The sequence below is a fragment of the Filobasidium floriforme genome, assembly GCF_021052385.1.
Source record: "Filobasidium floriforme strain CBS 6241 chromosome Unknown HD553scaffold_31, whole genome shotgun sequence".
In the NCBI taxonomy this organism is placed as follows: Eukaryota; Fungi; Basidiomycota; class Tremellomycetes; order Filobasidiales; family Filobasidiaceae; genus Filobasidium; species Filobasidium floriforme.
Window position 1 is genome coordinate 34686 of NW_025763652.1, and position 16585 is coordinate 51270.

Genomic DNA, 16585 nt, shown 5'->3' on the forward strand with positions numbered 1-16585 from the left:
CGGTGAAAACGATCTCGGGGAATAAACCTCTTTGTTACCCCTATTGGAACGTCTCGACGATCAACTGTTGATCGTCAAGACCCTTACAATGTTACTGTACAACATTCCACTGGATCTGTTCTTTGTACAATTGCCTAGAAGTCTTCCCTATCAAATTTCACATTGATCTATCACTTAGAAACACGCCCTTGCAATTGCATTAGTATTCAAAATCGATACGTTATCACAATGAACTCTTCCCAGGCAATCGACATTGATCAGCTCCCCGACGTCCTCAACCAATACACTGGTATGGAGGAAGACCTACTTGACCTTTTTATAAGGGACGAAGCAGAGAAAGAGGCCGAAGAAGAGGTTCAATTAGCTTCTCCCCCGCCCTCCCCCCTTGTTATCGCTCAACAATCGATTCCAGGGGATTCGTTCTCTGTTCAACTCCCTGAGTTTGACCCCACGATGGACATGGATGCCATCGTTGCAGAGATCAATCTCCATGGCCAAGCCCACGGGTATGCTATAAGGAAGTCGAACGTTAGTAAATACCAAGGGGTCGTTCGCAGTTTCAACTTGAAATGTACTCGCGAAGGAGAATATACCCCATCGCACGACTACATCAAACAAACGGGACTTGCTCGAAACAAAAAAACTACTACCCAGCGATGTGGCTGTGGATTCAAGATCTATGTTAGCTGCGATAAAGCTGGCCAATGGTCTGTTTCACCGCGGTGTTTGACTCACAATCATCCACCGGCCGAGACCCCTGGAGTGTTTCGACAAAATCGAAAAATGACACCAGCCGAAGCAGCTATTGTAGAAGCAGGTTGCTGTTATAGCGACGCGCGTGTACGCCGGGCTCGAGTCGTACCAACTCCGGCGGAGTTGTTCAAGGAGCATATCGTATTGTATCACTTTGTATCATCATTGTAGTATATAGTCTTTCATCTGTTATTACATCTATATACCCTAGTCCTACGTTCTACATTACTCCCGGATATGTCCTCGCAGGTATACATCGAGCCGGTCTTCCCTGGAGCCTTCTCGACGCCTAACAGAATAACAGATCATCCGAGTTCCCCGAGTAATGACTTGAACGTAGCAACTGGAGAACCGTTGGTGCTGAGCAGCATAGGTTCTCCCTCTCGGCCGGAGGCTCATATTACAGTCGCCGGCACCTTCTACCCGAATGGTACTCCGACGGAGACGGTCTTGATGATCGACTCAGGAGCGACCAGTTTGTTTATAGACACCGAATTCGTCGAGCAACACGGATTCGACCTCATTCCTTTAGAACGACCCCGACCACTCCTGGTCATTGATGGGAGAGAGATCTCTTCCGGTGCAGTTACACACCGGGTACAAGCTAGACTACGTATCGGTAGACATACCGAAACGGCGTACTTCTACGTATGTAGCCTCGGAACTTTCACAACGGTGCTCGGCCTACCATGGTTGAAGGAGCACAACCCCCGAATTGACTGGGAAATGAGCGCAGTAGCGTTCGAAGATAAGTGCGTCCAGAACGGATGTACACCAGCAAAAGAAATAGTATACTCCCCCGTGGATTACGAAACGGAGGAGAAGGAGTTACGTTCGACGGACCGAATCAAAGGAGGGGTCACCGAAGAACTAGTAGTGGCCTACCTCAAGGCCAATGATGAAGAAGAAGAGAGGGTGAGGCGTCCCGACTTATGGGATTGGGACGACAAGCCAGCGGAGAGTTTCCCGGGAGACCTGGACCCTCCCGAGTATATGGAGACGTTACGGAAGGTGGTACCGGAAAAGTACCACGCTTTCCTCGGAGCGTTCTCCAAGACCAAGGCCGACGAGTTGCCGGCACATAGAGACTTCGATCACTCGATCGACGTAGAGGAAGGGAAAGTACCCCCCTTCGGAAAACTCTACAACCACTCCGAAAAGGAGAGCGCCGAATTGAAGCGCTGGATCAAGGAGAACCTTGATAAAGGTTTTATTAGGGCTTCGACGTCACCCGCCGCAAGTCCCGTATTGTTTGTCCCGAAGAAGGGAGGAGAGCTCAGGCTCTGTATTGACTACCGGCGTTTGAACGCCATTACCACAAAGGATCGGACCCCGTTACCGCTGATTTCCGAGACGCTCGATAAGTTAACGACAGCGAAGGTCTATACCAAGTTGGACCTCCGAGGAGCGTACAACTTGTTACGAGTAAAGGAAGGGGACGAATGGAAGACAGCTTTCCGTACTAGATACGGACTGTTCGAGTGTCTGGTGATGCCGTTCGGGTTGACGAACGCTCCGGCGACGTTCCAAAGGTGGATGAACCATGTGTTCAGGGACCTTTTGGACGAGTCCGTCGTAGTGTACCTGGACGACATCCTCGTGTTCTCTCCCGACGAGACTACGCACGAGAGACACGTGAAGGAGGTGCTGCGAAGGCTACAAGAAAATGGGCTGTACGCCAAAGCAGAGAAGTGTGAGTTCCACACAACAGACACGGAGTTCCTTGGATACGACGTGTCTCCGGGAGGGGTGAAGATGAACCCCTCCAAGGTGTCGTCCATAGAACAATGGGCGGCGCCTCGAAACCTGAAGGGACTACAGTCGTTTCTAGGTTTCGCCAACTACTATCGGAGGTTCATCACGAACTACTCCCAGAAGATACAGGGGATGACGAAGCTCCTGAAGAAAGGAGTGCGGTTTCAATGGAACGAATCCGCAGAGACTGCGTTCGTAACGCTGAAGAAAGCGTTCACGCAGGCGCCTATACTGGCGCATTTCCAGGAAGATGCAGAGGTAACGTTGGAAACGGATGCCTCGGCCGGAGCGATTGGAGCAGTGATGTCGCAGAGAGGTTCGGACGGAAAACTCCGACCAGTAGCGTTCATGTCAAAGTCGTTGACTCCCGCAGAGCGGAACTACGACGTTCACGACAGGGAGATGCTGGCCATCGTCTACGCCTGCAAGATATGGCGACACTACCTGGAGGGACCTCACCCTATTCGGATCTTTACCGATCACAAGAACCTCGAGTACTTCCGAACGGAGAAGTTACTGTCGAGGCGACAAGCAAGATGGTCTCAGCTGTTGAACAGTCTGAGCTACACCCTGGAGTACAAGCCGGGGGTGATGAACGGTAAGGCCGACGCCTTGAGCCGGAAGGAGGAGCTCCTGGAAGAGAGCGAACCAAGACAGACCGAGACGATGCTACGGCCCATGAATCTCTCGGCTACAGCGCGGGAGATCCCTCCGCATCTACAGATCAACGGTACCCTGCCAATTCCCGGCGAGGACCTCCGGAGAGACCTGTTGCAAGGTTACGAGGCGGACGAAGTAGTCAAGGCCATCTTGGAGAAGATGGAGAGGGAGCCCAACGAGCAGGGTCCCTACAAGAAGGATGGCGAGGGGTTCCTAATCTACAAGGGACTCCTGTACGTCCCTGATGTGGAGTCGGTAAGGGTCCGACTGATGAAGTACGTTCACGACGGCAAGCTCGCGGGGCACTACGGGCGAGACAAAACGGAGGACCTTCTCTCGAGAGACTTTTATTGGCCCCGAATGAGAGACTGGGTAGGCAACTACGTGGCCTCGTGCTTGACGTGCCAGAAGAACCGCCGTCCCCGACAAAAGCCAATCGGAGAATTGGCCCCCCTACCTGCGGCGAGGAAGCCGTGGTCGTCTATCACTTGGGACCACATCACGGACCTCCCCGAGTCATTGGGCCAGGATGCAATCCTGGTAATCGTCGACCGCTTCAGTAAGCGGGCACACTTCATCCCGTGTCGAAAGGATAACAACGCCTCGTACCTGGCGAAGTTATTCTTCTCCCACTACGTCAAGTTGCACGGGTTCCCTGATCAGATCATCTCGGACAGAGGAACGTTGTTCATGTCTAGCTTCTGGCGGGATGTATGTGCTTTTGCGGGTGTCGAGAGGAGATTCTCGACGGCATACCACCCGGAGACTGACGGACAAACGGAGAGGAGCAACTCGACGTTGGAACAGTACCTGCGGAGTTACGTGAACTTCCAGCAGGATGATTGGGCGGAGTTGTTGCCTCTGGCGGAGTTCGCCTACAACAACTCCAAGCATTCCGCCATAGGGATGTCGCCTTTCATGGCCTCCGAGGGGACTGACCACAAGTTCACCATCCGGATGGCCGAAGTACCCAATGAAAGCGCGGATGAGTTCAGGGAGCGACTCTCGAACATCCACGAGTCGGTACTCCGGGCGTTGGAGCAAGCAAGGGTGGATATGGCGAAATACGCCAACAGAAAGAGGCGGCCCGTTCCCGACGAGGGAATGGAGGTCGGAGATCAAGTGATGTTGTCTACGGACCACATCAAGACGGTTCGTCCAAACAAGAAGTTGGACTACAAGACCCTCGGACCTTTCAAGATCACCGAGGTCGTGGGAGATGCGAAGATGGCGCGGAGATTGGAGCTTCCCGAGCAACTGCGGCGAGTACACCCTGTGTTCCATGTCTCAATGCTGATTCCGTACAAGCGGAACGAGCTGCCCTCGCGGGAACAGGTCCCGCCTCCTCCTCCAGAGGTGGTGGATAACGGTGACACCCAGTGGGTAGTATCTGAGATCGTAGATTCGCGGAGCAGGAAGCGGGGACGTCAGACGCGTACCCAATATCTGGTGCGGTGGGAAGGTTACGAGGATGAGTATAACGAGTGGGTACATCCGGAGGACTTCCACCATGACGACCAAGCGGTGCTGGATTATCATCGACGATACCCAAACAAGCCGAAACCTGCTTTCGAGGAGTACGGCGATGCCTAGGGCGTTCGGAGTCCGCCCTTAATGGGGGGATCCTGTTATAGCGACGCGCGTGTACGCCGGGCTCGAGTCGTACCAACTCCGGCGGAGTTGTTCAAGGAGCATATCGTATTGTATCACTTTGTATCATCATTGTAGTATATAGTCTTTCATCTGTTATTACATCTATATACCCTAGTCCTACGTTCTACATTACTCCCGGATATGTCCTCGCAGGTATACATCGAGCCGGTCTTCCCTGGAGCCTTCTCGACGCCTAACAGTTGCAAGGCAAATCATCTACCTTCTGCGACCCTAGCAGAGCTTCGACACAAAGCAGCACAGGAGGGAAGAGAAACATTGGTTTCAATTAAAGAGATCTATAACGCTCGTCAAAAGTTCTATTCCAATGCAGCGAGTGGAAAAACACGCACCGACGCATTGATTAAACAACTCGATTCCGCTGGAATACCTTTCGAGACCTGTTTCGGTGCAGCCAATGTGTTAACACACTTGTTTGTCACTGAACCAATGGCCATGACCCTTGCTCGACATTACGGGCAATTGTTATTTATCGATTGCACCTATAAAACAAACAAATACAACATGCCGATGCTTCACATCGTTGCAGCGACCGCGAGCAATACTACATTTACTGTGGCCTTTGCATTCATGTCTCGGGAAAGGGAGAAGGATTACATCTGGGCAATGAAGTGCTTCAAACGATTCCTAGGGAACACTCCAGTGGAAACGGTTATGACCGACGCCGAAATGGCCTTGCGCAATGCGATCGAGCAAGAATTTCCTCGCTGGAAACACATCCTATGTCTTTGGCATATACAACAAAACATCGTAAAGAACTGCAAGAAAGGTCTTCCACAGGACACGTTCATTGAATTACTTCGAGCCTGGTGGGGTGTTGTAAGACAACCAACGGAAGAGAAGTTCAAGAACGCCAAAGTCGATCTAATTCATCGGTACGGTCAAAATGGATCGAACACCCAACAAATGGTGGGGTACTTGATCATTGGATTCGAAGAGGCGGAACGCTTTGCCTTCTACGCTACTGGGCAAGCGTTCCATCTGAACTATCTAGCTACCTCGACCGGTGAATCGTTCCATCGCGCTGTCAAAAGGCAAATCAAAGGCAGTGGCGATCTCTTTGCAGCGACCAACGCGGTATTGAACCACATGGAGAGTACGCAGCTCAAGATCTTCGATATTCATGCCAATGGACCTGTTCGTAGGAACATCAGTTTGCCTGAGTGCTTTGTGCAGGTCAGTTGGAGTCGAGCAGTGTGTCGTTCCCTTGGAATCGTTTTTTTGACCTGTTTCGAACAATAGCTCCACGGGAAAGTTTCAACGTACGCGATCGACCTTATGCATCAACGGGGGTACCTCTTTGCAAAAGCTGTGAAGGCTAGCAACGGTCAACTAGACCCCTGCACAGGTGCATGGCAAAAATCCACTGGTCTGCCCTGCAAACATGACTTCGCGGCGTTCTTAAATGGCACTCGACGACATCCTTTACAACTCCACGAAATTCATGTTCATTGGCATATTGTTCATCGCGCGCAACTCAAGGAAACAGCGGTACAAATGGGTGTAAAGGTCCCTCGAGCTCTTCTCAGGGGTCTTGACAATGCAAACATCCCTGTACCTATTCCAATGGGAGGGATTCAGAACACCTACATCGAACGTCGACTCCCAGGTGATTTACTACTGAACGACCTCTCGGCGACGATCCTGCCACCTGTTCGACGGGTACGCGTAGGGCGGAAGCAAACAGCGCCCTCGCGCGCGGAAGCTGCCACCCTTATCAATGACGTGGCAATGGATTGGCCTGTCGCGCGCGCGGAAGCAGGTCCAACTCGTACATACGCGGCGCCCTCGCACGCGTCTATTCCATCGCAATCAACCAGTGAATTTTTGTCTGGCTACGTGCCACCGGGAGACATCATCGTACCAGTTGCTTCTAGCGGTCGCACCCAATCGGGCGGGGAAACTGTTCTCAAGAAACGCAAAGTCGTACCAGCTGCAGAGCAGCAATGCCACGGTTGCTGGCAATTTGGTCATCGCAGTAATAGTGTCAAGTGCGACAAGAACAAGGAGAAGAGAGTTGCAGCAGCGCTGTGGGCGGCGACATCGACATCGACAGAGAACAATACAGTTTCGAACTCGTTTCTAGGATCAACGCAAGGTGTATAGACATAGGTCTTGTTCGATGCTTTTGGACAATGAAATACTCATTTTGAAACACTGCAATGGACGAGAACAAGGACATTCTTCAAGGCAAACCTCTTTCGAACTGAAACTCACGTCGATTTGCTTTTGTTTGGACAAAGGTATCGTTTACAATGTCGATTTCAATGGAACATCGCTTCGAAACAGCTTTTGTTCATCTATACAGCAGTCGAGAACAATGGAATAACGTCTTGGAGACATACATCTCGATAAGTACTTATATCTCTCGCAAAGGAATCACCTACTGATCGAGTACATCATTTTTCTCCTCTACATCACACAAACATAGCTCTCGCAATCGTTTTATGCCCGTCTCCCCTTCCATCGCAAGCAGTATCGATATGGCTCCCAACGCAACGTAAGTATCTTTTTATTCCAATGATTTATTCCATTGCGATCGATCATCTGACTTTTCCGTTGGTTTGAATAGCCCTCTCTACACCCCCTTCGACGTCCCCAACGTTCTCGAGTTGGACGGGACCCTCGCTGTCCCGCAATGCACCATTTGGCCGGGCCGATACCAGAATTTCCAGCAGTGGTGCGACGACTGGAACAACGAGATCAACGCCGACTCCGATCTCGACAACGCACAGGGCCCGACCAAACGTCAGCCCAAATCGCCCGGTAAAAAGGGCAAGAACAAGGAAGTCCCCAAGTTTAGGGCTTCCGACAAAGCATACCGATGCTCCACTGGAGCGTACATCACCAGGATCGAGAAGCCCGGTCCTCAAGCTAAGGACGACAAGAGGAGTAAGCTTGCAGTGGTCTATTTCGTTGTTCGATTGCATTGGTTTAGATCGTTGATCGATTTCATTGCGCGCGTTCTTTGCTTAGTTCACAAGGATCTTCTCGACGAACTCTCCCTTCCGATCCTCCCCGTCCAGTGCCCCGCCACCCTCTCCGCCATGAACACTCCCATGGCTTCCGGTCGTAAGGATGCACCCGGGATCAACGCTGCATTGGTAAGTTCCATTGCTCGACTTCAACGATCTATTCCATTGATCGATTCCACTGAACTGACGCGTTGTTGTTTGCCACGTCATCAGGCCAAATATCGAGGAGGATGGCGACTCGCGTGCGACACCTGCCTCGCCCTTTACATCCCCGAAGTCTACACCGGTCCCAGTCAAACGATCCCCGTTGCGAAGATGAAGGCCCTCGGACTCAACAAGAACTATCTCACATTGGTCAAGTTAGTTGAGTTCGGGCCTTTTATCATTTGCCGCGGGTGTATCGGGGTGACCAAGGGCAAGGGGATGTTGCCGAGTTGTGGTCCTTGTCGTGTGGTCGGCGAAAAATGCAAGAAGGTCGATCCCGCCAACGCTATCCGAATGGATGACCCAACGGTCCATCCCATCGATCAAGCCCGCCGGGCCCTTACTATCATTCGGGACCAAGGGCAAATGCAACAGCCCGATCGCATTAGGATCGCCCAATACGGACTCGACTGTTTGCGCGACGAGATTTGTCACGGGTTGGAGAATTCCCCCGATAAACATACTAAGGTCTCGATCGATGCGATTGTTGCTGGGTTTGACGAGTCGGAATAGTTCTTTGTTGTATTCCATTGGTTTTGATTTTTTGTACTTAAACATTGCTACGTTATAATACAATCGTCCTTATGCAACAATTCACCGACTTTATTTCATCTGACAACTTCACCGATCGAATCCAACGGAACACAGTCGTGCGATGATACCATGCGATATTTCACTGTATTGTACCTTGGCGTAAAGCCATTGTCACATACTCCCGAGCTATTTGAAATGTAAAGTCGATTGCCGCCATAGTAGTAAAAGTTACCGCCACCAGATGAATTCTTTCGTAAACTGATGATAGGTCCGGTAGTAATCGACGATACCTTAGCCCCACCCATGCAACCACCATACGGAGACGGTAATTGTTGGTTTGTGGTATCATTCGGAGACTGGGGATGCTCACCACGCACCGACTGTTTGGACTTCGAGGTGGACGTCGATGATGCACGTTTGTTGCGACGGGACGGGTGGCCGGCGGAGTCAGTTGTTCGGCTGATTGTGCTCGCTCGTCGTCCGTATATGCGCGTCGACGATCACACGAGCAGCGAGCAGTGAGCAGCAGCCGCCTCCGCTTGCCTGTCACAAAGACGGGTCAAAGCGAGACCACAACCTTTTGCTTGTACCTCCTCGGGTCCACCTAAAGCCGTACAGAATAGTCAAGACCATGATCCTTAACCTCAAAGCAGACGGTACCCGGATACGATAGTCGCCACTCGAGCTGTTCCGCTCTCTCCTCGTCGTTTGTTCACGACTGCCTCGAACGACGTAGATCCTCGCACGACACACTGTTCCGGCAATCACCGGACGATTCTGTGGTCGTTCGCCTTGGTCAATCCCTCGACTTCGCTATCCCACCTGCATCTAAATCAGCATGCGTTGTTAGGACGATCGAAGTTACCCTCAACAACATCGCAAGAGTGGTCAATCGGCCGCCTCTGGACTACACCTCATCCGCACCCTAATACCCCACTGTCAACAACACGATCTCAAGCAAGCATGACCGATTCGTCAGCCTCCGTCTCCCCGCCATCTCGAGCTGGATTGAAGCAGCGGACAGTATGCGCCGCCATCCCTGTCGACCCTGTCAACCAGAGAGTCCTCATGGTGACGTCTCGCAAGCATGACACCAAATGGATCTGTAAGTAACACGTCCAACATCGGAGACAGAACGAAGTTCATCTGATGATATCTCCCTGACTTGATGAGCAGTTCCCAAAGGTGGTCACGAGAAGGAGTTGGGCGAGAGTTATGCCGAAGCGGCGATCCGGGAAAGCTGGGAGGAAGGTCAGTACCTGGTTCTGGCATTCGTCGCAAGGCGTCTCTTCCACTGAAACGCGTCCGACGTACACAGCTGGTACCCCAAGAGACTTGCTCGCCAGCGATATTGGTAACGAGGTGCACGTTGGGAGCAGCATGTCTGGTGACGGGGAGAGACGGATAGATTACCACGTCTTTGAGATCGAAGTCGATCCCGATGCACTATGTGACGACTGGTAAGTAGTAGTCCTTCACGAGTCAACCCTGACTTTGGTACACAAAGCTAATGCTTTCGTACGTTATAGGCCCGAGGCCAAAGAACGAAAGCGGGAGTGGGTGTCCGTCCCCGAGGCGTTGGCACGATGCCAAGCCTGGGCGAACGAGCGGAATACCAAGATCGACCTCTACATGGGGTTCAAGCAGTGTCGCGTGCACAAACGGTATCTCGATAGCAAAGGCGCGGAATCGACAAATGGGATCGAGGTGAAGGTTGGAGTAGGCACCGATCCCATCGCCGAGCCCGTCGTCGGCTCTGCTGAGCGGGTCGGTGGACGGGCGGAGGATGGCGAGGTCGTTACTTCGTCTGGATGAACTGGAACGTCGAGCTATAGAGATTTGTACACTACATCTTTTCTTGTACAACCACCTAATGTAAAACCTTCGCTCCTCCATATCTGATTGTCACACCGATTGCAACTCTTTCTATTGTGCTGAGACAGATATGCTCAGCGGTGAGATCTTGTTGGAGCTTCGTCTTGAGGCAATAGATCGTGGTGCATCAGCGATTCATAGCAACAAACGTTGAGCGATTAGGAACAAGGGGCGCAAGCGAGTGAAACGTGCCGTCACCAAAATGCATGTATCTGGATCAAGAGACCATTTGCGGGTCTTACGTTTCTCCCTTGTCTATCTCAAGTTCATGCGCTTTACGACGGCGATCGATTGGATTTTCAACATGTACAAGGCCATATATACAAGCATACGGGCCGTCTTTCCAGGCGGGAACACGCTCACTTGCCTCTTCTACTTCGGGTGTGTCGGCCGAGAACCGACCTGGTCCCGGACATTCCCTGAAAAGTAGACCTTACCCAAGACGAGAGTGTCTGTTGCGCAGTACGAGCAGTTTGACAGGTTTCCGCATCGACGGCTTGCGAGATTGAGCGGGTAACGGGTAAGGTGTTCTCACTGGTTGAGTAAATCCCTGTACCCGATCTGCTATCCGAAACGATAGAATCAGGGGAGCAGATCCTAAATCGCCGAGGCCGCTGCCCTCAACTTCCCGGTCACCTGTCTCATCCAAATTGTCATATGCTTAGCCAAACCCAAAGCATTCCATCATAAGCGCAAGGTAGACTGATAGAACAGTTCGACGACTGCTTACCGGTATCAGAGTGCTTCAAACCAGGCTCCAACTGGTCGCAATTGCAGCCTTCCAATGCACAGTTCCAAAGTTTCCAATTATCGAAACAACTGAGGTAAGAACATGTAACGTCAAATGCCAATCCGCCGGACAAGTTGAGTTCCGCAGCGCTCTGGTACATACTCCTCTTCCACATCAAGGTTCAGATCGAAGACATGGCCGTCCATGTTGGGCCTCTTGCTCAGCGAGATATCCACTTTGAAGCCTGACCCTAGACCAAGGTTGATGGATCCACCAGCCTTCAAAACGGGCGTCGTCGTATTTACGATCGACTTCACGCTCCCTTCATGTGAGGATTCGCCAATCTGACTAATCTTGTCGGTACATGCGTCACAGTTTCTTCTACCAATGTGATCCATGCTAAAGAGCCCAAGAACATTTCCCATCTCGTCTCGCGTGAAAACGAACCCGTATCTTCCCAGAGCCTGTTGATCCCATGGTCAATCGCTTCATCGGGGTCAGGGAGTCGAGAAATCATTTACCCCCAGAAGATACTGAAGATCGACTCACGACTATATCGCAACGCAACTCCGCTTTCAAGCGTCGTCGTTCTTTTATCCATGGTTGTAGCTGGATCAACAGTTCCAGGATCAGCCCCTTCAGCTCCGCTCGTTGGTGATCGCTGAGTGACGGCTCTGTAGATATTGCCATGTCGACGTAATGTTTGAGATTGAGAAATGTGTGGTTGAAATTTGATGTCTTGGTAGTGTATTGTTGTGAAGGAGATTCAGGGCTCAGGTGGATCAAACTGCATTACATGCATCTCCACAGGCCACAGGAAAGATGCGATACGGCTCAAGAAAACCTAGGGGAAATAACAAAGGATGTCGAAGTCGCACATATTGCGTGCTGCGCCTTCACGGAAGGCTTCCAACCGCAGTGCGGCATTTGTTGACAAGAAACTGCCATATGGTGGCGAATAGTCTTATCACGTCCCGCCAAGTGCAAGCCTATGTACAAACGTTTAGTCAGGTCAAACATGATCGTCGGCGATCGCGCGCCACCACACTGAAATGAGACTTCAACAGCGTAGCGCATTTTCATCAGCTTTGCCACGACTACCGTAGGCACTTGCAGCTTGATTCATGGTAAGCTGGAAACTTCGTGTCCGGACACCGGACATAGAGTTTAGACGAATGACGACTGCAAGAGTTATAGCCCCGGGCTGATATCTTGCTGGCAATAAGACGACCCCCATCCGCTTTTCTGCTCGGCAAGACGATCGATGATGGCTTGACAGAAGGAATCTGCATCCGCGGTCATATCTGACGTTACCGGATGAAACAGAAATTGAGCGGTAGGGTATCGAACTTCTTAACTGTACACAGGAGCCTCCACATGTCGATGACTACTTACTCAACACCATAGATCTATACTCTCATGTTTGTGCCATCAGACTTTGCAGATATGTATTTTCGAAGATGGTTTACAAGGATTCTATGTGTTTCCAGTGAGGAGTTTCCATCTGAAACGGGGGCTCTTGCTGGATGTAAACCGCCATTTTGTGAGAACTATGTCGTGACTATTCCAATTCTTACGATCATAGGATGACTTTATCATTAGAATTGAGGTCAGTCAATGTAATGCTGGTGATTCCGGAGTCAGCTATACAGACCACGCCTGATGACAGAATGGTTTCCGATAAATGGTGAGTCTCGTTCATTGGATGGTCTAATAACTTCCAAGCTCCGTCTCGATATTTGCCGAGGCCTTGATACAGATCTCGAGCTGATGACAGGGTTCTATCTTTTACTTGGGCTACTCAGAGGATTCGACGCGGTATTCATCTGACCGAATATTGTACATGAAGGCTGTGATCTTTTTCCGTTGTCAGATTGGCGGATCGGACGGAACCAAAAACGTTGCCTTCGCTGATCTTTGCCATGGTGGTCTGAAGATCGCTTCGATTAGTGGAGACCCTGGGTGTTTCGCTTGGATTGGAACATATGAGCGACTTGCGGTCAGCGGCAGTCAATTCGACACCTTCACCACGTGCGAATGAACGAGATTACTCGCTCGCTTACCTGCTAAAAGTGTCTCACTCAGATTTTGAACTCTTCAACGATACTAGTTATCACAGGGGCACTCAAGATTGCTCTGGATCGAGGTCAAGTTTCGCGAAATAGTTCAACCCATAGTTGCGTGGCAGCGTTCAGGAAACCGGAATCGGCACTGGTGGATTTATCGTTTGTGTCATCCATGCAGTATTCTGCGGAAGAGGCTGTATGAGAGACCGGGTTGGAGCGGACTTGGTGCGCCGACAGCGAAGCTAGATTGGTAAATGCTGGTGCTTGAAAATCGGATGTGACGATCAGAAGAACGGGGTTCTCCGGCAAGAGGAGCTATTCGTCTCAGCTGAGGGGACATTCGTGGCGATGTTGTCATTCGTCATTCAAAACTCTCGGCGAAAGACGAAGCCGCTGAGACAAAAGTAGCTATGAAGCATACTAGTATGTTCGTCTGCCCATAGTGAAGGTCAGGTACCGACAGTGGCCAGCGCACCTTTTTATCTTGCCGGACTGCCCGATATGGCTCGATCCGTCAGAGTTGCTACATAATATGAAGCTGTAGCTTTACTAGGGCCACTTCCACCTGGCGGTCGAAACCTAGGTTCGTTGACATTAGTCAGTCATGGCGCTCTCTAAAGAATCGTTTCGAAAATTCTCCATGACCATTTACTAATGTACATCTTCTGTTATTTTCCGTACAATTGTCCTTACACGAGCCGTGCTGAGAGAATGTCGTCCATTCCTCACCGTTGTCATCGATCGTCGGTCCGCTCCCATCGTTCAGTCTGTGGATTGTACCGGACTCTGGATTGATTGGAGAGAGAAGTCGGCTGTTGGCTGACATACTGCGCAGAAGGATTGTCAGCAGGATTATAAGTAGATGGTTGAGCGGGGCTGCCTGAATTGTAGCTTCCATACGCGGCTGGATAGGCGCCAGTAAACGTGTTGCTTCGTGAAACCGAACCCGAAGCGTACGTGGGCCAGTTCTGACCACTGGGAGTCATGGGACTGACAGGTGAGTCCGCCGCGTTGTGGCCTCGGTAATATCCGCTCGGTGCGAAGGTAGACTGTGCGGCTGGTGGGTACAACGATGGAGAGCCAGCGTCCCGACCGTAGTTCTGAAAAGACGCCTGTTGCGTGCCTTGTTGGAAGTCCGAACCCGGCGGGAATGCGTCTCCGTACGGGAGCGCGTGTTCTTGAACAGGAGTGAAGTAGAGAATCTGATCAGTTTTCAACACTTCGTTGACCCACTAGAGCTATCGGGGCAAGCTATTCACCGAGAGGTATAGCTGCTGCCAGTTGAGCTCTTTCTGTCTCATCCCTGAGACGCCTTGTTCTCCTAGCAGCCTCGAGTTCGTCAACAGGATTGGCGTAGTGACTTTGACCTTGAGGACCCCCCGTGTTACTGCTCGGAGGGTACGCAGTTGATGTGAAAGTGGATGGATCAAGATCTTGATGGTTCACTTGTGCCGCCGATACCCGAATCTGGATACACTGCTTTGAAGTCTCAGATATTACCCACGTGCTGATTCGAATTGCGTATGGTCGAACGTTCTGTCGGTCCCTGGGTCTGAGTTGAATATTGCGCCATTGCACCGGATTGGCCAGACTCCCCAACCAATCGTACCCCAACTTCATGTCTTTTGGTAGCTGGTCTTTCGAGACTTCAACTCGTTCATATTGATCTCCATACCTGCAGTAAAGTTTGAACTTCTTCGAATACCCTTGATTTACATCGTACGACACCAACCATGTACCAGGTTCCTGAGAACGAATTTTGTCAGGACCTACGGATATCTTCAGTTTGGACATCACATACGATAGAGTCGGCGGGAAGCATCCACGAGCCAAAAAGAGTATTTGTCGCTGTAGCGAGAATTTTTGCCCAAACCCGCGCGGCCTGATTTTCCTCGTTAGGATGATCCATGTTGAACGAAAGTCTTTGTCGTGAGGCTGTTGAAGGCAATATCTCTCAAGTCTTGGTTCTCGTTCAGCATATAAAGACCGGAACCAGACCTCTGGCCACTGCAGACCGAGTGCCTATTTATATGCGCTGTATGCTGTGGAACAGCGATACACATCGATTATTGTCACTTCGTCGTAACTGAAAGGATCGTATACCGCGTAGCCGGACAGGACAGCCTGAGGGGAAATAGAGCGGTCGATGTTGACGTATTATTCTTGAGTCTTCCTTTCACTTCATTGACTCACCGCCGTCGACCTCCTTGACCATCTTGAATTGCACTGCACGTAGCGCAGTGATTGACGCTAGCTTCTCGGTGGCGACAAAGGGTCACGCGCGAAAATGCCGATTCCTGCGTGATGCCTGAGACTGAATCCAGAAAAATGGCGAGTTGATTCGAAAGGAGCGGAATAAGTCATAATCTTGCGAGCAAGCGATTGTGTGATTGCAGGAGAAAGGTGGTCCCTTCGCCAACAGATCACTCTAGGCAGCTTCTTGAAGTCACGGCATATCTCGCCATTCTGATCATGTAATTACCTGCTGAGCCCCCTTTGTCTCTCTGGTCCGCCAGGGGGATAGCTAACGCCCGATGTCGAAATCAATCTAAGCGAGGGTTCAATTTCGCTGAACACAGCCCCGCTACATCGATGTCGCTATCGAGCGTGATCGCATGATGCCAAATTCATCATTGAAAGATGAGCGATATTGCAATTCCGCCATAGTAGAGGGGCTGGTCACTTGTTCGCCAGACGTTCTTTCATGAACGGGAGTGCTCCCGAGGTCATATCAGCATCATAACCAGCCATTGTATGCTAATATGGTGAGTCGCGCAGTTGGCAAGAGGGAGGAAGTGGAGAGGTTGCGCTTCATGTGCGGCTTATGATCATGAATCCTTACACAAGAATATGTCGGGATCAGCTTTTCCAACAAAGACCACTAGAATGACCAAGCTGATCGGAAAAAGAGATACCATCCTAAGTTTCCGAACAGTTGATCAATGCATAGACATCCACGTCACGCTAAAACAGACTATAAATTTTCTCCTTTTCTTCCCCTGACGCCTAAGACTGGAGCAACGGAATTACTCGTCGAGTTGAGAAGTTCGACGATCGTACCGATGTTACAGCTTCCGCCTGCTCTTATCAAGGTTTCAAGCCCATGCTCGGAGGGGCCTATACGGTCCCTGCGCGAACAAGGTATGGTGTGGGGAGTGTAGGTAAGGCTGCCTGTCTATCTGGAGCAGTGAAACAGGTAAGCTTCAGCTTCTCTGATTGGGACTCAACGAGATCAATCGGCGTGCTGGGACTCGCGAGTGACCGGGACGCTACCGTAATCGGAACTAGCGAATTCCGTAAGGTTACCTGCTGTCTCTGCGCGGGCTAAAAAAATGCGACGGATTCTGGGCCACCTGTTGAGC

The 16585-nt window shown here is 50.9% G+C and overlaps 1 protein-coding gene across 1 annotated transcript; it reads left to right on the forward strand.

The window, feature by feature from the left end:
• The first annotated feature begins 9295 nt into the window (after positions 1 to 9295).
• HD553DRAFT_167369 (NUDIX hydrolase domain-like protein) lies at positions 9296 to 10374 on the forward strand. Its single transcript, XM_046176870.1, has 4 exons — positions 9296 to 9657; positions 9729 to 9803; positions 9871 to 10012; positions 10082 to 10374. The coding sequence occupies exons 1-4, from the start codon at positions 9516 to 9518 to the stop codon at positions 10365 to 10367; spliced, it is 645 nt and encodes a 214-aa protein (XP_046032497.1). The 5' UTR covers positions 9296 to 9515; the 3' UTR covers positions 10368 to 10374.
• Positions 10375 to 16585: the final 6211 nt, after the last annotated feature.